Source organism: Marmota marmota, unplaced genomic scaffold (genome assembly GCF_001458135.2).
Source record: "Marmota marmota marmota unplaced genomic scaffold, marMar, whole genome shotgun sequence".
Classification (NCBI taxonomy): domain Eukaryota; kingdom Metazoa; phylum Chordata; class Mammalia; order Rodentia; family Sciuridae; genus Marmota; species Marmota marmota.
In genome coordinates, this window is record NW_025999943.1 from 10,149,439 (window position 1) to 10,172,703 (window position 23,265).

A 23,265-nucleotide genomic window follows, 5' to 3' on the forward strand; every position below is an offset into this window, starting at 1 on the left:
CTGCATTTTGGATCACTTTACTCTTTGGTAATGAAATAAAAGGTATTTCCTTTCTCAAACAATAGAAATCTCATTAATTTACTTTCTCAATTTCAAGTTGTAGACAAGTCAAATACAAGAAATAATGGAGTTAATAATGAAATTCTGATGCAGTTCCAAAAAGCAGAACAGGCACCAAAAGGTACAAGTTACAGAAGAGATGTCAACTTAAAACAAGCCCCTTACTCAAACCATCGTGCGGTTAAAACTAGTTTGAACAATGAAATAGCATTTGATTACTTGAATTGGAATGTTGTAAAAAAAGACTGAAGCGCTGGAGGGATACAGATACTTGAATACACCTTTCATCACATATTGTATATTTAATATTACGATTATAAATTCCCTAAACAAGACAAAGCTGATGGCAATTGAGGTCTTACTGCATTCAAGGAACCAGGCGGTCAAGGTCAAGGTCTTGCGTCCCTGCTTTTTCCTTCTATAGGAGACAGCCCTTGGGAAGTGAAAATGGTTAAGTGCTAAGGGTGGGCTTTCCTGTTAGGGTCTCTCAGCGACTCGCGGTCCATATAAGTTTAGATAACTCTCGGGACAAAGGAGTTCCATTAAGAAAACGAAGAGTTCTATCCTGGAATGCTTCCTCTTGTGTTAAGAAGGAGCAGTGAAACAGACGTTCTGAGAGGAGGTGCGCTCTCAGAATCGGGAAGCGGGCACAGCAGTTCCAAGACTAAGAAATCCCGCTTAGCATTAAAGTTTGGAAAGGAAAGGAGCAGCAGGAGCACGCGAGGTGGATGGCAGGACCCTGAGGGAGGGAGCATGCGTCCGCGCGTGGCCGGGTGCTGGGTCTCAAGGCACCAGCTGGGGGCCAGGAGACCCGCGCGCAGAAGAGCACGCATGCGCGGAACTCAGAGCTGAGTGGGACGTGCGGCCGTCGCGGTCTAGGCGGATAGCCCGGTCTCGCCCGGCGCCGGCTGCAGCCGCCTTCACCGTAGCGCGGCGGCCTGGCTCACACTCGTCTCCTCTTGGCCGCCCAGGACCCGGCGGCACTGTTAGCCCCGCCGAGGCCGCCACGCCGGCGTCGACCACGGCTGCGACGGCCTCGGGAGCGCGTGAGGCTCCGGGGTCGTGGCGGCGATTGGCCGGTCGCGGCGCCCGCTCCCATAATGCAGCGCATGGCGCGTCATTGAAGAGAGACCATGATGGCGGCGGCGCTGGGGCCCCCAGAAGTGATCGCTCAGCTGGAGAACGCGGCCAAAGTTCTGATGGTGAGGACGCTGCCCCCACGGGACCCCGGGGTCCACGGGCCGCCGGCTGGCTCTGCTACGTCAGGCCTTGCCGCCCGCTGGGCCAGCGAGCGGGAAGGGCCTCCGGGGAGCTTTGGAAGCGGAGGAGGAGGTGGCGGTGGCGTGGCGCAGGAGTCTCCATCCTACTTTCCTCCTGCCTTGGTCCCCGTTTTCTAGGACTGTCCCCATTTCCTGGCTGTCCATCTCCTTAGCAGGGTATTGGAACGTAGAAGGTTTCCTGTGTTACGGGCTTCACTTTACACGGTGCCTGGCAGACTGGATCTTAGAGCAAGGAGCTGGCAGGGAGGTCAAGAAAATTTGTGGGTCAGTGTGCGCGCCGCGGGAGGAGTCGGTGCCAGGAGGGAAGGGATGGCACCGTCCAGGTGCTGTTAGCAACCCTTGTTCCCTTCGTGCTTTCGGGTCTTCTAGCGCTTTCCCTGACGTGCAGCCAGCCACCTTTGGGGTAACCGCGCCCGGCAGCACGTGGAAAGACCGGCTGGAGGGAGGGACCGGAATCTTTGGGACCAAGGTCATTGGGGCAAAACTTGGTCCAGTACCGAGCTCCTTCTGGGTCGCTCATTCGGAGAATTGAGTCTTTGGTACTCTTTAACTTCGTTCTTATGCTACAGTAAATAGTTTGATGAGGTTATTTACTCAGGGAGTTTGAGAAGCCATTCAGGGAGTAGAAGTAAGGATAAACTACATTCAGTCATTCAGTAAACTTTTATGTTTGCTGGCTCAGCTTTGTTTTTGTAAATTAAGACATGTTTGTAGTTTTTTGAACGGTAGATGTTTATTTGATTACTTGAATTGGTTCAAACGTTCAAATAATTGAATGCAGCCAGACTTAATTTTCTTTTTTCCTTTTGGTTCAATGATAAGGTTATGTGATCTAACATCATACCAGCATGGTTTGTAGTTTCATCTATCAAGTTTTGTTTCAATACACACCACTAGATATTTTAGCTTCTTAAGAAATTGACAAGTCTAATAAAAGGAGGATTTACTTGCTTGCTTATGAGTCAAGATAATGTATGGTTTTGCTACAAAGCTGGCTAGATAACATTTCCAAATTCTTGATAAACTAGCTAGTATCCCCTTTAACACAAGGTTCTTAAAGTCCCTGACATATAGGTCTTATTGAACTTTTCCTGTGAGTTAGTGGCCCTATTTTCATTAGAGTCTGGAAGGAGTATATGACCCAGACAAACAACATTACTTTTTTACTTACATGGATAAAATCAGTGTTCATCATTGGCCTTTTATAATCTGTGTTAGTACTTACCAGTACCTTTCCTGTACTGTTTTTTAATAAGCTATGAAGGGTAGGTAAGAAAATGATAGTAAGTACTATTTAATGAATCCTAGATATTGAACTTGATGCTTTACATACTTCACCTATTTGATGAGTCCTTCTTCAGCTTTAAGGAGCCAGGGTTATATGACTACTAGGTGACTGAATTAGGTCTTGAACTCGGGTCTGACTCTAAAGCCGGATTTTCTCTCCTTCCATTCTACCCCACTACCTCTCATATGTTATATAGATACCTGTTTACATGCTTTTTATCATTTCAGAGAAGAGTATTGAAAAAATGTTATTAAAAATAGGAAATTACTTTTTTGGAATTACATCTTTACTTCCTCAATGTAAAGGTTATATTCAAATTTATTATTATTAATAGCTATCATTTATTGAGTGCATTCTCAGTAACTCTGAGCTACAGATATTATTACTCTCATTTTCATTTTGTAGACTAAGGAACTCAAACATGTAGGCGCTAAGTAATTTACATGGAAAATGTAAGATTGAGGATTCACACTCAGGTTTGTCTGTTACTAGCCTGTGGTTCTTAACCTATAGGATAGTAGAACCAGACAGGATATAAATTAATGCATTTAGTGATAGTTAAAATTATTATTGATCCTTCGATTATTAAGCATTAAAATATATAACTAAAAATGATGATTCTAGCATCTATCTATCTATGTGTCTGAGTTGACTTTTTTCGGAGGGTACCAGGGATTGAACTCGGGGGGCCTGCGACCACTGAGCCACATCCCCAGCCCTATTTTGTATTTTATTTAGAGATAGAGTCTCCTTGAGTTGTTTAGTGCTTTGCTTTGATGAGCTGGCCTTGAACTCAAGACCCTCCCATCTCAGCTTCCTGAGCCTCTGGGATTTTAGGCATGTGCCACTGTGCCTGGCTGTGAGTTGACTTTTTTATATAGTAAATTGCTATACTTAAGCTGTTAATAAGATTTCATATTCAAGATAATTAGTAATATATTTTGTTACTAATATATTATTTGCATACTTCTTCCATTAGGTTAGCCATATAGTTCTTTTATGAACTTAGTAGAATTATAGTGCATAGAACAATCTTAAGAGAACTTTTAGCACAAAGTCTTTGAGAGTTCAGGATGGATATCAAAGGAAATTGTAAGCAAAATTTTTGGTGCAAACACTTTTAGTATTAGGGTCTATAGATTTACTAACTTCTCTTAGATACTAGGGATTCTGGAAAATAAGATTCTCTAAGCCTTCTCTCTTTTGTTCTATAGTTGGGGGAAACTAGGGTTCAAAGAGGTAAAAGTGATTTGTCCAAGGTAGGTCACAGAGCAAATTAATGATGGGCTGCTCTAGAGCTCTGATCATTATGACTTCCATTTCAGAACTTTTTTTCCCCCCTCTAATGCCAGGGATCAAACCCTAGGCCATGCACATGTTGTACTGACTAAATTATATCCTGGCTCCAGAACTCTTTTTTTTTAAATTAATTTTTTTATTACAGCATTATAATTATGCATAGTATTCAGGTTAATTTTGACAAAATCGTACCTGGAAGGAATTTGAATTCAGTCCCCATCCTTCCCTCACCTTTTCTCCCCATCTCCCTTTATTCTCCCTCCCCTATTCCTCTAAACTTCCTTTGTTCTACATATACATAAAGGTGAAATCCCTTTGGTACCTTTATATATTAATATAACATGACTTTGTTAAATGTATCCCATTTTTCTTCCCCTTTCCCTTCCTTCCTTCCTCACTTTAATTGTCCTACTTTCCTGACCTTCCCTGCTTTATGATATTCAATCCCCTCCCCAACTGCCTTCTTTCCATTGTTTTGCTCTAGCTTCCACATGTGAGAGAAAACATTATACCCCTGATTTTCTGAGTCTGGCTTATTTCACTTAGCATTATTTTCTCTATTTCCATTCATTTGCTGGCAGATACCATTATTTCATTCTTCATGGCTGAGCAAAACTCCATTGTGTGCATGTGTATGTGTATATATGTATATACATATATATTTCCACATTTTCTTAATCCATTCATCTGTTGATGGGCATCTGGGTTGATTCCATAATTTGGCCATTGTGAATTGTGCTGCTATGAACATTGAAGTGGCTGTATATTGCTCTAATATGCTGATTTTAGACCTTTTGGATAAATACCGAGGAGCAGGAGAGCTGGGTTGTATGGTGGTTCCATTCCTAGTCTTTTTAGGAATCACCACACTGCTTTCCAGAGTGGTTGCACTAATTTTCAGTCCCACCAGTAGTGTAAGAGTACACCTTTTCCTTCACATCCTCATCAGCATTTTTTATTATTTGTAAGAATTCTTTTTTTTTAATCTTTTAATTTTTTATTCACATATCTTCCCAAAGCCAACATATTATAATAACATGAACATTACAGTTTATTGTTTGATGAGAGATTTCTAAATGTAATACATTTATATCCAGTTCTACCGAGGTTATTGGATAAAGTGCCAAATATGAAGTGCCAATATGTTGGTCCTGTCAGGTAAAAAAGATATTTTTATAGATCTCAGCATAAACCAGGATTTTTCTACCCAAAGGTATAGTAATCATGGAGTTTTTTAATTTTTTTGTAGATACTTGTAACTACTGCTTCATCTTTCGATTCAAGGCAGTGAGATTGCTTTCTGCAAAATAAATTTAAAGGTGAACAAACTAGAATGAGGAAGGACTGTTGTTGTAAATTAGTCACAGTATGCAAGTAAAATTCTTTTGAAAACATTGTGTACAAGTAACATTGTTTAAATAGGGTCTTTTCCAAAAATACTCTGATAGTTTTGCTTAAAAAACGTAATCCTACATTTTTTAGATGACTTTAGATAATTATCAGAGTAAGTAAAGCTAACCACTCATTCTGTAACTCTATGTGGTGAGAATCTTCCTGACTCCTATGAATTTAGCAGGTTATGTAAAATGTAAACCTAAAAATTTGGTGATATAGCTGCATATTATGTAATTACAAGTTACAGCAGTAATGCCCAAATTAATTTTTTAAAGGATATTAACAATTCACAGATACATAGAATAAAAAGTCTCCCTCTTCATTTCCTCATGTGCCACTCCCAGTTATCAGTTTTAATACATATATATGTATTATGTAGCTTTTCTTCTTTTTAACATTTAAGCAAAATACACTATAAACATTGTTCCTGATTTAAAAAAAAAAAAACAAACTTGAGAGATACCTTTGTGAACAAGTACATAATTCAAACTATGCGGAAGGGTACATAGGGAGAAGTAAAAGTTCTTGTAAGCTCCCATTCTCACTTTCCACAGGGATGATTTTCTTGGTGTCTATATAGGAAATCTCTAATTGTATAAAAGCATACATATATAAATCTTAAAAATGTATCTTTTTGAAAATGAGATTGCATAATCTATAAATTTGTTTCCATTTTCTTGTTTGGGAGTCGGTATAAAATGTAGGATGCATTTTGATTTCAGAGAAAAGCATAATCAAAATTTTAGTGTTCTTACAGTATTAATACCACATTCATTTAAACCATGAGTCTAAAGAGTGCTTTATTTCCTTTTTTCCTTGAATTTCCTTGGTTTTGTTCCCATATCCGTTAGGTTGTTTATAGTTGTTCTTAGTGGTTATATAATATAAGTGATAATATGAGACAGTTTAGAACATACATGTTAATTGATATATTATTTTATTTGTCTTAAAGCAAGAATGAGTTTAGTAAGTCTAGGCAAGAGGGATTCATGACTGTTCTTTCTACTTTTTTCCCCTTTGTGGTGCTCAGAATCAAACCTAGGGTCTCATGAGCTATATATCCCAGCTATTCCTAGTTTTTATTGTATTGGAATTTGGTTAATATCTTTGAAAGTATCTGCAGATATGTAGGGATATATTCAAATTCTTATTTGATTCTCACATCAATTCTGTAAATAGGATGGTGAGATAGTCTTAAATTTTGTACATGAGAAAACTTTGAGCTTCAGAGATAGTAATTTGCCTGTGAACTTAAAACCAGTCTGGATCTGGAATTCAATCTCTGACCATTCATTCTATATCCCCCACTTTTTTTTTTAGTATGTATAACTTAGGCACAGTGCTGTGTATGCTGACAGATGGGAGAAAGACCACCTTTTCAATGATTGAAAAAGTAGTGCGAATTGGGAGAGAAAGGCAAAAGTTTTAGGAGTTGTTGGGTGGCAATATTAGAAGTACTATGTAGTAGTGTTCTGTGAGAGTAAAGATGATGAACATCTATCCCAGACTACGGTGGGGATCTAGAAAGGGCCTCTTGGAACAGGTGATCCTTAACTTGAGTCTTGAAGACAAATTGTAGTTTTTTAGTTGGATATAGGATATCCTAGGTGAAGGGATATGTATTATTAAGGCCCAAGATAATATAACTTTTTTAGGAGATATTTGAGCATCCATTTAATGGATATTTCCTGAGCCCCTCTTATGTATAAGGTTCATTGCTTCAATTTTTTGTAATCATTAATTCATACTTCATAATATCAAACTTTTTTTGTGTGTGTGGTACTAGGCCTGAATCCAAGGGTGCTCTACTACTGAGATACATCCTTTTTATATTTTTTATTTTGAGGCTAGAGTCTTATTAAGTTGCCTAGACTGGCCTCAAAACCTGCTATCCTTCTGCCTTGTCCTCCTGAGTCACTGAGATTCTTGGTGTGTACCACCATGCCTGGCAATATTAAACATGATAGATTTATATTTTACTTTTATTGAAAATACATTATACTGAGTAATGATTTTTAATTATTTTACTCCATGGTGTGGCACTACATATAAAAACTGGACTAATTAATTAGAAAATATATCTGGAAGATCTGGAAGAGTAATTATATAAGAATTACTAAGTTTTTTTGTTTTTTTGTTTTTTTTGTACCAAAGATTGAACCCAGGGGAGCTTAACCACTGAGCCACATCCCCAACCCTTTTATTTTTTATTTTGAGACAGGGTCTTACTAAGTTGCTTAGGGCCACAGTAAGTTGATGAGGCTTGCTTTGAATTTGCCATCCTCCTGCCTCAGCCTCCCAAGATGCTAGGATTACATGCACCTGGCTCCCAAGAATGTTTTTAAAACCAAAAAAATGAAGGGTTTGGGGGACTTTATATACCAATTATTAAAATGAGTACAAAAGTGACAATAATTGAAACATTGTAGCATTGACACTGGAAAAGAATAGAAAGTTGGAATAGAATAGGCCAGAAACAATTAAGAATAAAAAGGTATTTCAGGTTGTAAAGGTATGAGGAAACAGATACTGTTAGTAGAAGTATAAAATGTGACAGTCTTAGAAGATAGTTTCATAGTATGTTCTAAAAGCCTTAAAAATAAATGCTTTGACCCCAGCTGTTTCACTTCTAGCCATTTATTCAGCCTGTGCAAATACTTTTATATATACAAAGAATGCTTCCTGTACTATGCTGTAGTGAAGACTAAAACAATGTAAATGTCTAGTTATAAGAAAATGGTTTAATAAACTGTGATATTCTATATTTATTTATGTGGTGCTGAGGATTGAACCTAGTGTGTCTTATGTGCCAGGCAAGCTCTCTGCTACTGAGCCACAACCCTAGCCCCTTATTTAATTAATTTTTTTTTTTTTTTTGTGGTACTGGGAATTGAACCCAGGGGTGCTTTACCACTGAGTTACAACTTCAGCCCTATATATTTGATTTTTTTGGTGGGGGGTACAGGGGCACTCAGCCACTGAGCCACATCCCCTGCCTATTTTGTATTTTATTTAGAGACAGGATTGCTCTCGATGTTGCTGTGGCTGGCTTTGAACTCATGATCCTCCTGCCTCAGCCTCCTGATATGTGGAATTACAGGTATATACCATTGCTTCAGGTGGTAGGTTTTTTAAATGGTAAGACTTGATGTACATGGAAAGATGTTCAAAATTAAAAGGTAGGGCTGAGGATGTGGCTCAAGCGGTAGTGCGCTCGCCTGGCATGCGTGCGGCCCGGGTTCGATCCTCAGCACCACATACAAAGATGTTGTGTCCACCGAAACTAAAAAATAAATATTAAAAAAAAAATTCTCTCTTTAAAAAAAAATTAAAAGGTATAGAACAGAATATGGGATCCTATTTTTGTTTTCTAAAAAAAAGAAATGACTGTGTATATCTGTATACACAAAAACAGAATTGGAAGCTATATACTGAAATCTTTAAGAATGGCTGGGTACACATCTGTAATCTCAGCTACTTGGGAGGCTAAGGCAGGAACAAAACAAAGACCAGTGTGAGCAACTTAATGAGACTTTCTCAACATAAAAAATTAAAAGGGCTGGGGATAGCTCAGTAGCAGAGTGCCACCTGAATTTAATCCCTTGTACCTGAAGGTAGGGATGGGAGAGAATGGCTGTCTGAGGAATGGGATTGGAAGGANTTTTTTTTTTTTTTTTTTTTTTTTTTTTTTTTGTAGTACTGGGGAATAGACCTAAGGTCTTCGCACATATTAGGCAAGCACACTACCACTGAGCTACCTCCACAGCCTTTTTTTTTTAAAAAAAAATTTATTTTGAAATATCACTAAATTGCTGAGACTGACATCCAACTTTCAATTCTGCTTTCAGCCTCCTGAGTAGCTAGGATTACAAGCTATGCCCAACAGTCTATATAATGTTTTTACGCATGCGTATAATGTGTAATGTTCATACTAGGGTCTGTAATTGTTTTTATCTTAAAGAAAATTTGAAAGTGTGCCATGGCTCAGACTGAATTAAGACTACATTTGTGGCTTCCTATTTATCAATGATTTCTTTGATCATTACTAGGTATGACTGTTCACAAATAAAAGGGAAAATATCTTGAGTAACAAAGAATGAATAGAAACTAATACACTTTTGTTTTAGAGAAGAGAGATTTATTGTATTTACTTCTAATCATGGGGAAAATTAGGTCAACTGTTGAGTGACAGAATATTTTATAGTAGGGGCTTTCAAAGTTTAGAATGTGCATAGTTGGTCTGAGGTTGACAGATTCTTTTGCCTTACCTATAAAGGTCTGTTTTAGTAGTCATGTTTTATTCCATTTCCTTATCTTTAGTGGCTTTCTTAGTAGGTCTGAAAGCTCAGCATAGTTATGGGCTCCTAAGGCTGGAACTACTTACTGTCTTTGTTTTATAGCCAGCCCTGGCTACATAATTTGCAAGGTCCAGCGTAGTTCAAAAACCAGGGGGAAAAGTGCCATTAAAATTGTAAAATACAAAGCATTTATTTCCTTTTGAAAGTATTTTACTCATAATAAGGATATAGTGATTTATGAGTAACAATAAATTTATAAGTTTCAAACATTTTGGTAAAAATTTTATATAATTCTAATATTACTTTTATGTGCTATCTTGATTGGTCATGCAGTTTTTCTGCAGCTTGTTTTTTCTGTAAATTCATTTTATTAGGTTTTCAATGTTTTTACTTTTAACAAATTTATTTTTAGTGTAATTGAGAGTGACATCAATTGCTGTTGCTAAATAGTAAGTTAAACATTTTATAACTAGGTTAGCCTATGCTAACCTACATGTGTATGTATGTGTATATATCTCTACAACCAAAGATAGAAAGTAAATTCTTTTCATATATATTTGGAGCATGTAAAAAAATATGATTCACAAGTTTTGGTTTTGAGAAGGATCTTTTCACTAATGCATTTGTAGCTATATATTTATAGGTTATAATAGGATAATTTATAGGTTATAATAGGATAATTTTCTAATTATTTTGAAATATTTAGCACATTTAAAGCTGATGATTCTTGCAGAATTTTTTTTCCAGGAAGGTTTAACTACATAAAATTAGCTTTATGTAAATTTGCATTTAGTTACATGAAATTTTATAGAGTATTAAATTTTTTTTCTGGCGATTCTTATTAATACAGGTCAAATAAAAAATCAAAAGTAGTTTCACAATTTGTACATAATTAAATGCTTGTTTATTATTATTATTATTAGTAGTAGTACCCAGGGACTGCTTTATACTGAGCCATATGCCCAGCCCCCCCCTCCCTTTTAAAAATATTTTTAGTTGTAGATGGACACAAAAACCTTTATTTTTATTTATTTATTTTTATGTGGTGCTGAGGATCAAACCCAGTGCTTCACATGTGCCAGGCAAGTGCTCTACCACTGAGCTACAGCCCCAGCCCAGCCCTTTTTATTTTTCATTTTGAGACAAGATCTCACCAAGTTGTTCAGGCTCTCACTAAGTTGCTGAGGCTACAACTAGGTTGCTTTTTGTTAATATTTTTTTAGTTGTCAATGGACCTTTATTTTACTTATTTGTATAAGTTGCTGAGAATTGAACTCAGGGCCTCACAAAAGCTAGGCAAGCATTCTACCATTAAGTTGCTTTTGATCCTCCTGCCTCAGCCTCCCAAGTTGCTGGGATCACAGGCATTTACAGTCACCCTCATCTTGCTGCTTTATTTTCAATGATATAATAAATAATTTTAAAATTATATTCTTCATTAGTAATTGGGTTCACTCAAAGCTTTATATTAAAATAGTGTTCTTTTCTTTGAGTGTGACAATCTTTAAACCTAATTTTTGTTTCTAAGCTTGTAGATATTTGCTTTGTTGTAGCAGATTTAAAAGCCACAAATTCGGGCTGGGATTGTGGCTCAGAGGTAGAGCGCTCACCTACCATGTGTGAGGCACTGGGTTCAATCCCCAGCACCAATAAAAATAATATGAAGATATTGTGTTCACCTATAACTAAAAAAATAAACATAAAAAATAAAATAAAAGCCACAGATTCTAAAATCTATGACAGATTTTAATAACTTCCTGAAGTGCTTTATTGCAGTGTCCATGTGCCCACTTTTGTTCGGTTGTTATTTTGTTTTTGCAGTGCTGGAGAAGGAACCCAGGAATTTCCATGTACTAGGCAGGCAGTCTACCACTGAGCTATGCTCCTTCCTAGCCCTTGTTCTGGAGTTTACTGACCAAGTTTACTGCCTGAGTACAGCAGTTCCTGTTCAGGTGCAGGTGCTCAGGCTGCAGAGTAACATTTGTGTAACTGCCTTGGGGACAGGTTCTGGGGATGGACCATCAGGCTGTGTCCATTGTCTCCCCAGTCCCCTTATTATTGCCAGTCTACATGTAGGTCTCAACCCAGGTACCTGGGGCAGGGGGAACTTGTGGTGCTCCAAGGTTGCTCTAAGGCCTGTTTGTACTTGGCTGGCTATCAGCCTGTCTTTACTAATGAAACATCCGTTCCATTGTCCCATTGGTTTTCACTTACAAAACAGATTTGAAGATAACAATTATTAAGAATTTCAGGGGCTGGGGATGTGGCTCAAGCAGTAGCGCGCTCGCCTGGCATGCGTGCAAGCCAGGTTCGATCCTCAGCACCACATACAAACAAAAGATGTTGTGTCCGCCAAAAACTGAGAAATAAATATTAAAAAATTCTCTCTCTAAAAAAAAAGAATTTCAGGCTTATGACCACAACACATCAAATTAAGCATGTGGTCCTTTTGAGAATGGGGCCCTGTTCAATTGCACAGGTCAGATATCCATTAAAGCTGACCTTAAGCTCTAGCATACTGGGCTTCTGCGTGTTTTCATTGTTCTTCATTCTTTCAGAACCTTATATTTATGTATTCCATTGGCTTAAAATACTTTTCTCCTGCCTTTGATGCCTTGAATCTCAGTGGAACTGTTTGGTCTACATTGTTGTTTGGTAACACCGTTTGCTTTGGTAACATTTATTACACCTACAGTTTTACACTATATGACTATGTGACTGACTTTTTCCAATAAATCAAAAGCTCTTTGAATGTGGGTATTCTACTTTTATTTATTGTTGATTCTTTGTTGTTCCACAGCATCTAGCATATTTTTGGAACATCATGGGCATGTGATAATTATTTTGAAATATTTAGCACATTTAAACCTGACGATTGTAAAATATAAAGCATTTCCTTTTGAAATTATTTAACTCATAATAGGGATATAGTGATTTATGAGTAACAATAAATATATAAGTTGCAAACTTATAAATTTGTGGGCTGAAATACATAAATTCCTGTGGGGGGAAGGCATAAAGTATAGTGCTAGGTCCAGAGATAGATTACCCAGGTTTGAACTGAGATTTTACTACTTACTGTTTGCTTTTTGGGACTTTTTTTTTTTTTTTTTAAATAAGTTATTACCTTTCCAGTTTCTTGGAACTCCTTTCCAATTACTTTGTCTCTGAATCAGCCACTCCAGCTTTCTTTCAATCCTTTCCATTCTTGTCCTCCATCCTACCACAGGGCCTTTCATATACTATTATATACTATTCTCTTATTCTCAAGTTTTTTTTTTTTTTTTTTTTTGTGGTGCTAGGGATCAAACCCAGTGCCTTGTGCATGTTAGGCAAGCACTGTACCTCTGAGCTACATCCCGGGCCCCTCATATTACTATTCCTTCTGCGGGGAGAATGGTTTCTCACTTTTCAAGGGAGCCTTCTTAGCTTATCTGGAAGGTAAAATTCATCTCTCCTATACTCAGATAACCAAGTATTTCTTTTATATCACCTACCACATTTAGAATTACACATTTATTTATAGAGTTGATGGATGTAGGTCTCCTTTGCTAGACTTTAATTTACATTAGTTTAGGAATCTTGCTTGCTTTTCTTTGGTGATGTGTATTTTGCATCTAGTGCAGAGTTTGATGCATAGCAGTTACTAAGTAATATTTGTTGAATGAAAAAAAAAAAGAATAAATGAGGAAATAGGGACTGGGTTATCTTAAGTCCTTGTTGCCATAAAGATTAGTTTGAGTTTACTCATTAGTGCAACTTCTCTGAGATTTGCAGTTTTGATGTTTTTAACTGTTAACAGGTGGTAAAATCTGATTTGAGAGAAGCAATATATGAGGTGGAAAGATGTGAGGCCATTGAAGTTGGTCAACAAGAACGATGAAGTTCTGAATAAGACTAGTATAGAGGGAATATAGATATCTTAAATTTTTTTAAATGCCAAAGTAATTCTCAATGGTGAAGAAGAGTGAATGTATATATTTGGGGGAAGCTCTGACCCCAGAGCAGGCTCAAAATTTGTTTTCTCAACTTTTTTGTTAAAAATTAATAGAAATTTTGGATTGAAATTAATAGAAAAATTAAATTAAAAATTAATAGAAAAATTGGATTGTGGCTCAGTGATAGAGCGCTTGCCTTGCATTTGTGAGGCACTGTGTTCAATCCTCAGCACCACATAAAAAAATAAAGATATTGTGACCATGTATAACTAAAAAAATTAATAAAAATTTCATTATAATATACAATATAAAGTTTTATGTTTTAATACAAGTTATTTGCCCTCAGTCTTTGAATAAGACCACTAATTTTAGAAGGCTGGTCTATTTTTATTTTGTGGTTTCTTGATAGGTGGGGATTAGGGAACTAATTAGAAAACAAATCAGTAGTAAGGTAGTGACCTAATCAGATGAGTTCTTAGAAAAATCACCTTGGTGGTATGTTAATAAGCCCATGTAGAAAGATTATTGGGACCATAGGAATTGAAAGACAGTATAACAGAGGGGCTGGACTGTCTGGATTCCTTTTGGTTCCATCAGTGACTAGCTGTGTGACATTTGGGAAATAAATTAATCTCTGTATTATCTTGTTCTTCATCTCTAAAATTGGGTAATAATAATAACTGTCTCCAGTTAATGTGAAGATTAAATGATTTAATTTACATTGAAAGGAAAGTGTTGCTGGTGGCACACCCAGTAACTTGGGAGACTGAGGCAGGAGAATTGCGAGTTTTGAGGCCAGCCTCAGCAACTTAGTGGAATCCTGTCTCAAAAAAAGAAAAAAAGAAAAAAAGGCTGGCTATGTAACTCAGTGGTAAAGCGAGCACCCTTGAGTTCAATCCCTAGTATTGGGGGAAAAAAAGAAGCATCTGGCACATAGAAAGTGCTGTATAAATGTTAGCTGTTATTTTATATTTTAATGTATCAAATGACCTTGCATCAAAGCATATAAGTCATGATGACCTTATAATAACATTCAGTAGGTAAATATTTGTTAATCAAATTTCTTCTTGAGCAGTGCTGACTGATAGAATAGAATTTTCTGTGCTGATACAAATGTTCTGTGTTCATTTTCTTCAGTATAGTAGCCACTAGCTACTTGTACATGTGGCTTGAAATGTAGTGTAATGGAACCATAAGTAGTAATAATGGCTATTGGATAGCACATGTCTAGAATATGGCTCTATGTCTTCTGGCATTTTTCTTCTGATTTATAAATACTGATTCACATTTGAAATATTCTAGCTTATCATTTCTTCTGGTTGTTGCTATTCCCACTGTGAAAATACAGTACTGGGCTGCGGTTATGGCTCAGTGGTAGAGCGTTCGCCTAGCACATGTGAGGCCCTGGGTTTGATCTTCAGTGCCACATAAAAATAAAATAAAGATATTATGTCCAACTAAAAAATAAATATTAAAAAAAGTACAGTACTAATTCTAGGCATTCAACACATCTTTAAAATGTTCTGCTTTTTAGCACTTCTGGTTATTTTTCTTGCTCTAGCATCATCAAAACAATACTTTTGATAACATTGATGGCATATAATGCTCAGAGGATGGGTATATTCTTTGCTTCATAATTATAAATAATTTTCATTTTTAGATTTATAAAATGAATTAGAATGATCAAAACATTTTTTTTCTTCACTTTTATATACACATCTGCCTTTAGCATTTTTTTCATTTGTGAATTGTCTCAAGTAAATTTTTTTCACACAGCACATTTGTTGAAAGAATAGTGTCACATATCCTTTAGCAAAGCAGGCATGTCCAACTTTTTGTCACAGGGTATTGAGTAATGAAGTAATTTTTACCTAATGACTAACTGGATAAGAACACCATATTTCCTTTTTGTCCTCATTACAGTGTTTATTCATTATAATTGGGTTTGAGAAAATTCATGAAGAGCAGGATTCATAACCTTGTCACCATTGGGCTGGATAATTCCTTGTTGTCAAGAAGGGTGTTTAGCACCATCTCTTCCCTCGATCCACTGGTTGCCAGTAACACTCCCCTGTTGTAGCAACCAAAAATGTTTCCAGATACTGCCAGATGTCCCTGAGAGGGGAGGGAAAACTGCCCTTAATTAATAACCTCTAATGTAAGTATAATCATCTGAGATTATACTTACATGATCACTTTTACCATCATCCATAGAGTGTAAAACAGCTCTGCCTGCAAGAAATTTTTTTGTACAATGATAGTAATGTTCCAGTGTGATAGCTACTAGCCATGCCTGCAGGTTAGGCATTGAAATGTGGCTAATAAAATGTGGAACTAAAATTTTAATTTGTCTTAGATTTACATGGTATCATGTGATTAGTGGCTACTATATTGGAAACATGGAGAGTGCTGCTAGATGTTATTCTGTATTCAGATTTCTTCTAATTTTCCTCTTAATTGAAATGTCTTCCACTGTCTGCTTTTTTTTTTTTGTCATTATGGTGGAATATGAAAAATTCCTGTTTCTCAATACTGTTCCATTGAAACCTTCATTATTTATTTTTATTTTTTATCATTGGGGATTGAACCCAGGAGTGCTTTATCACTGAATCACATACCCATTTTTTTTTTTTTTTATTTTGAGACACAGGGTTTTGCTGAATTGTTGAGGGTCTCACTTAGTTGCTGAGGCAGGCCTCAAACTTGTGATCCTCCTGTTTCAGCCACCTTAGTCACTGAGATTATAGTTGTGCCCCGCCCCATTGAAATAATTAATCTTTAGACCACATAGATAGTGTCTCTAGATTTCATACCTTCGTGAATTCACACCTTCTTAAACTTAGAAATTATAGCAAAAATTTTAAGGGTAATGTGATAGTTTATTTATTTATTGCCTCCCTCTTCTAAGTTATTTAACCCTTCTGTTGTTAGTCTTTTCTTAGCATAGTTGGGAATAATTTATGAGTTCTGATGAAATAATTCCTAAGATGATGAAATAGCATAGTGTTTCAACATGTAGAAAAAGTGAGATCACTGTGCTTCTGTTGTGTATTATAGATTTTAAAATAGAGTCCATTGGGGGCTGGGGTTGTAGGTCACATGTGAGGCACTGGGTCCAAGGCTTAGCACCAAAAAAAAAAAAAAAAAAAAAAAAAAAAANCACACATGCACGTGCGTGCACACACACACACATGCACGTGCGTGCACACACACACACACGTTTATATTAGCTCCCCTGTTGGGATGTTTTACATGCTCAACTTCACACTTCCACACATATTTTCTGCAGTGAGCCTATATATGTTTATATTTAAGAAGAACTCAAATCAACTCAAAGCTTGCTTCAACGGACTGCAGGATGGACCGCAGCTCCTGGATCCTCCATCTATGGGTGGCTCCCTCTCCAACATTACCCAGCCACAACCCAGGCCACAGCAGCCCAGGGCTGACACTGAATATTTCCTGAATACTTTAACACAGGAGCTGAATGGAGTACCATCTATAGTGTTGTCAAGGGCAAAACTGCTTTTCTTGCACTTCGTCATTTTGGAGCAGGATTTCAGGGCCAACTTCTCAGTGTGGTTACCCTGCTCATCAGTGAGCTGTCTTGAGGAGACGGTTGCTTGACCATGCACGTCTCCATGACAAGACTTTATTAGTTCCAGAAGCCTCTGCACATGTCTGCTCTTCATCAGATATAGGGGGAAAATGTATGCTAGCAGAAATCCAGTCCAGGCACCATCTGGTACTATTTCCAGGGTCCAGAGAGATGACCCCGGAGCCATGTGCCTCATTTGTCAGAGTGAGAACCTCGCTCACATTCTGCAGTCCAGCTTGGTGGCTGCCACTTCTTCTGGCCTGCAGGGCTGAGGTCTCTGGGACAGCTAAATGGCAAGCTACTTCTGGTGCCTCTTGCTCCATACAGGAAAGAACAGCCACATTGCAAGTTCTAGCTGCCAAGAGCAGCACTCTATTTCCAAATTCAAATGCAGTAAGCAGATCTGTTTACACAAATCCTAAAGCTTCAGGTCACATGCATAGTAGAAAATCACCTGTAAATGTTGACCTCCAGTCCTGCAGGGTTCAACAGTGTAGAGTTTTTTTTTGCACCTTTGTGTGTATGTAAAATAGTTTTCTTGTATTCTCCCTCATGAGAACAATTCAAAGCTCTTTTCTGTGTCCCATCTGAATAAGGATACGATGAAAAATCAACTCTTTGGGGTCCAATTTCAACAGGCACACTGGAAACAACCAAACACCTCTTGGACATCATTTGTCATTGCTCTGTTAAAAGACAGTCTCCTTGATGGCTTCCAGAGCACAGCACCCCTCCAACGATGACATATAAATGCAAGGTGTTGTAGGTGACTATACAGAAAGGGTGAGACTTGGGTCCTGTTGTTTTACTTTCCTGACACCTAAAATATACAGGCAATGGCTGGAGCCTTGATAATACTTTTGGATCATGAAGAAAACTTACAGGAGCCTTAGACTGATAGCACTGAGGAGAGATCCATCAGCCCTTAACTGACAAATAAGAGCAACATATTTTACATGAAAGGAAAATAGATGTCCATCGTGAGTAACTGGATTTTTTTTAAAGCTTGCTTTTAAAACAATTCCTGATGCTGTAGAGATTTAGGTTATAAGAAGATAGTTCCTTCTAAACAGGATAGAACATCACTTTAAGACCAACTGTGTTCCTGGCTCTGATTTCCTGTCTGCCCAATTCCTATCACTGACCAAGTTGGCCTCCTAGTTAGCCCAACTCTACCAAATAGAGGTCCTCAAGTGGGAAAGTCAAGTTCTTCATCTCCAAAAATCTCGCCTAAGTTCATGACATGGGGGTTTCTAGTTAAACCCTTCTGGGAGCCTAAAACCAGCCAACCCCTATTCTGGCTCTTTGAAAGCCAGTGGAGAGCCGCAGTCCCTCAACTCAAGGAGAGTTGGAATCTGAAAGGTAAGGAGACATCCCGAATGGGGTCCTTGAAGTTACAGCCCTGCAGAGGCCCCAGTTTTCACCAGTGAGCATCAGACAGAGCCTTCTCCATCTTCAGGTTTGGTTTCCATTCAACATGCTGCAGAGCAGATGGGCGTCATTCTCAGGACAGTGTGAGAGGTGGACAAAGTCTTCAGGCTGGTGCTGATGATGCCCACCGCACACACGAATTGAGCATTGACTTCATGCCAAACAGAGTCTAAGGGCTCTGAGGATTTTTATATGCATCACCTCTTAAGTCCTACAACAAAACAAGAAAAATAACTGTGAAAGTGACATTATGATTCCTTTTTTTTTAACTGCAAACAATAAAAATTTTTAAAAATATAAATCAAAAAATAGTCATGATAATTGAGAAGAGACGATCCAACAAAATCTAACCCGCGGCATGGTCCACAACAGCCAAAAGGTAGAAACCACTCACATGCCCATCAACTAGTGAGCAGGTCAATGAATTTTTGTCCATGCATACAATGGACCACCTCATGGTTAGGAATCTTATCCTCCAAGACTGTGAACACAGCAGGGAGGGACGTGGAGGCAGCAGCAGGCCTCCAGCTCTGTAGGAATTGTTTTCTGTGTATCAAGAAGAAAATCAGGATGGTGCAGTGGCACACACCTGTAATCCCAGCAACTCTGGAGGCTGAGGCATGAGGATCATGAATTAAAAGCCAGCCTTGGCAATTTAGTGAGGCCCTAAGAAACTCAGTGAGACCTTGTCACTAAATAAAATATAGGAAAGAACTGGCAATGTGGCTCAATCCCTGTAACCCCCACCAAAAAAAAAAAAAGAACAAATAAAGGCATGATGTCCATCTACAACTATTAAAAAAAAAATTAAAAAGGGTCCATTGGGCCTACAAAGTAATTTCAAGATAGAATGAGTTTTATTCTATTTTTTTAGAAAAATTTCCATATTTGTAAGAAAAATTAAAAATAATGAAATAGCAAGTATTTAAAATAGAATAAAAACAAAAAACTCAGCAACTTGAAAAATTTTAAAAATTGAGTCTAGTACCCTGAAGATAAGTGGACAATTTAAAATAATGCCTTTGTTGTCTCAACAGTAGTATGATGTTTGCTATAGTTTTTCTTTCTCTTAAAAAAGAGATTGGATCTCACTATGCTGCTCAGGCTGGCCCTGAATTTGTGGGTGCAAGTGCATATCACTGTACCCTGCCCACATTTTTATTTTGTTTTTGTTTGGTGCTGGGGTTTGAACCCAAAGCTTCTCTACCACTGAGCTGCACCTCCAACCCCTGCTATTGGTTTTGTGTAAATTCTTTTGTATGAAGTTAAGGAAATTTCTACTTCACCAAAAATTTAGTTAAAGATCTTCGTTTACTTAATATGTTTCTCCTTTTCTGATAATGTGATCTGCCTCCTTTAACATGTTAATTTGAAAGATATTAGTTGATTTTCTAATGTTAACCTAGTTTTGCATTTCCTGAATAACTACTTTAACAACTTTTGTTTAATTGTATTTTATTTATTTTATTGATTGTGGTTTGGGAAATATTTTTTATTATTGTTATAATTGTTGTGGTTATTATTATTATTTTGTAGTATTGGAGATTGAACCTAGGGGCATTTTACCACTGAGTTGCATCTCCAGCTCCTTTTTTTTTTTTCATATTTATTTTTCGGTTTTAGATGGACACAATGTCTTTATTTTACATTTATGTGCTGAGGATCGAACCCAGGGCCTTGCACGTTCTAGGCGAGCACTCTACCACTGAGCCACAATCCCAGCCCCTCTTTTTTTAAAAAATGTTTTTTAGTTGTAGCTGGACACAGTACCTTTATTTTATTTATTTTTATGTGGTGCTGAGGATCAAACCTAGGGCTTCACACATGCTAGGTGAATACTCTATCATTGAGCCACAACCCCAGCTCCTCTTTTTGTTTTTTATTTTTTAAATGTTTTGAGACAGGGTCTCCTCTGGCATGGTGGTGCATACCTGTAAACACAGTGACTCAGGCAGCTGAGGCAGGAGGACCACAGGTTCAAAGCCAGTCCCTGTCTCAAAATTAAAAAATAAAAATTAAATAAAATTTAAAAATAATTAAAAGAAAAAGATCTGGGGATGTAGCTCAGTGGTAAATCACCCTGGGTTAAATTCCCAATATCACCAAAAATCCAAAACAAACAAGCAAAAAAACAATTATTGAGCTAAATGGTTTTATTGAATTTCTGAGGCTGGCCTCAACTTCCTGGGTTACTGGGATTATAGGTTTGTGGAAGCACACCTAGTATATTAATATTATTTTAAGCTGACTTTGTCCTCTGCTATCCTCACCTGGTCTTTATATTGGCATATTTATGATGATATATTTACCTTCTAAAACAATTTCAAGAGTGTTCTTTTTTTTGGGTAGTATCTTGAAGTAGTGTGTATGTTTGGATTTATTTGTTCCTCATTGTTTAGTAAAATTACCTGACCAGTGTGTTTATTTAACAAAAAACTATTTTAAACTACTAATACAATTTACTTAGTGCCTCAGGAATGTTCAGATTTTCTATTTCATCTTAAGTTTTTTTAAGTTATATTTTTCTAAGGATTTATCTGTATCACTTAAATTTTTATTTATCACTGTAAATGATTGCTGTCATCTTAGAAGCCTTATTTTCTGGAGCATTTTTAGTTGAATTCTTTTAATTTTTGTTTATTTGTATTCTTCCTCCCCTACCTCCCTTTCCTGACTAATTTTGCAAAGGTTTATCAGTACTTCCTTAATTCTATTTCTGTTGGTTGGGGGTAGATTCTGCTGTTTTCCCGAGTTATTAGGTTATTAACTCGTGTCTTTTTCTCATGTAGGCTTTTCAGCCTATACATTTTCCTCATTTTTGTATAATACAGATTTTTGGTATGAAATATTTTTCGTCAGTTGTAAATACTTTCTTAGTGATCCTGGGGATTAAACTAGTTAAATATTTGTTTTCTAATTTCTGTTATGATTTTTAAAATTTTATTCTTGATTCATTTCTAGTTTTTGTTGTTAAATCAATCTGTCTCTTAATTGGTTGTGGTCCAAGATTGTTATGTATAAAATACTTACTTAAAAAATGTTTGGGGGGGCTAGGGTTGTGGCTCAGTGGTGGAGCGCTTGCCTAGCACAGGTAAGGCACTAGGTTTGATACTCAGCACCACATACATACATAAAATCAAGCTTGTTAAATCTTTTTTTTTTTTTTTTCCTTCATAAGCTAACACCTAACAAGGGGCATGTTAATTTTCCACTTTAGTGGATTGATTGGTGAGTCTGCCATTTTTTTTTTAATTTGAGGCTATATATTATTTATACCATTTTAGTTGACTTGCTTATAATTGTGAATTGACTTATTTTGGTAACATTTTGCCTTATATTCTGATTTTTTCTGATAAGTCAGTTTAATTGACTTTTTGCTTAGAATGCTTATCTTTTTCTAGCCATTTACTTTCAGACTTGCCATGCCCTTGAATTTTGTATGCGTTTCATATAAAGAACATAAATTTGGATTTTCTTTTTTGTACAGGCTGATAATCTTTTTTTTTAGAGTATTAGTTTATTACATTCATTTGTGATTTTGATAAATCACTGTTTTGTTATCTTATTTTGTGTTTGATTTTTTTCCCCTTCCTTATGGGATTTGAAATTTGGTAATCCTTTGTTTAATCATTCCATGAACAGTGTTAGTAATTTTTAATTTTATTCTTTTGCTGGTTACAGTAGACATTTTAACATGCTCAACACTGTTTGAGTCTAGGGCTGGCTGTGTAGCTCAGTAATAGAGCACTCAGGTTTGACCCTCAGCACTGCCCCCACCTCCCAAAAAAAGATTATACAGATGAACTTTATATATATTTTAATGTGTGTGTGCTGTGACTGGAACTCAAGGTCTTGTACATGCTAGGTGAGTGCTATACCACTGAGCTATATCCCAGTCCTAATCTTATATTTTTTCTCAGCCAGAAAAGTGCTGTGGTTATTGACCATCTGTGTATCTTCTTTATTCAGGTCCTTTGCTTATCTTTTAATCAGGTTATTTGACTTTTGTTATTCTGTAGTCCTTTATAGATTTCAGGTATTAATCTCTTATCAGATATATGATTTTTAAACATTTTCTCATTACTTGGATTTTTTTATTATTTTGATAGTGTCTTTGATATATAGTAGTTTTTTATGAAGTCTGCTTCTTATAGTTGTAGTTTGTCTTTTTAAACATACTAAAAATTTTAAAACACCTTAATCTAAAGTTTTATCTTTTTAAAATTCCAATTTAAAAATATAATCAGTATTTGTTTAGATTGAGTCAACATAGGTAACAATTTCTTCTTCTTCAGTACTGGGGATTGAACCCAGGTGCATTTTACCACATTCCAGTCCTTTTTATTTTTTTCTTTTAAGACAGGGTCTCACTAAGTTGCTTGGGGCCTCTGTAAGTTGTCAAGGCTGGTTTTAAAATTGTAATCCTCCTGCTTCAGCCTCCTAGTTGCTTGGATTATAGGCATGGAACACCGTGCTTGGCAACAATTTCTTTATTCCATAGTCCTTTGCATTCAAGACTTTGTATCTGGGATAACTTTAGAATTTCTTGAAGGAGAGTGCTTGGGTGGTATGCTCAAGTGATATTTATTTGCATGATCATGCCTTTAATACACTAATCTTAGGGGGAAAAATTGCTTCTTTGGATATACCTTTCTTTCTTTTTTTTTTTTTTTTTTTG

At 36.8% G+C, this 23,265-nt stretch overlaps 1 protein-coding gene across 1 annotated transcript in view; it reads left to right on the forward strand.

Annotated features, from left to right (window-relative positions):
* Positions 1-824: 824 nt before the first annotated feature.
* The window catches only part of Xpo4 (exportin 4), a 112,944-nt gene continuing 90,503 nt past the window's right edge, over positions 825-23,265 (forward strand). Inside the window, exon 1 of the mRNA XM_015499309.2 lies at positions 825-1,262. Within this exon, the coding sequence (XP_015354795.1) occupies positions 1,194-1,262 (69 nt within the window). The 5' untranslated portion in view covers positions 825-1,193. The remainder of the gene's footprint in view (positions 1,263-23,265) is intronic.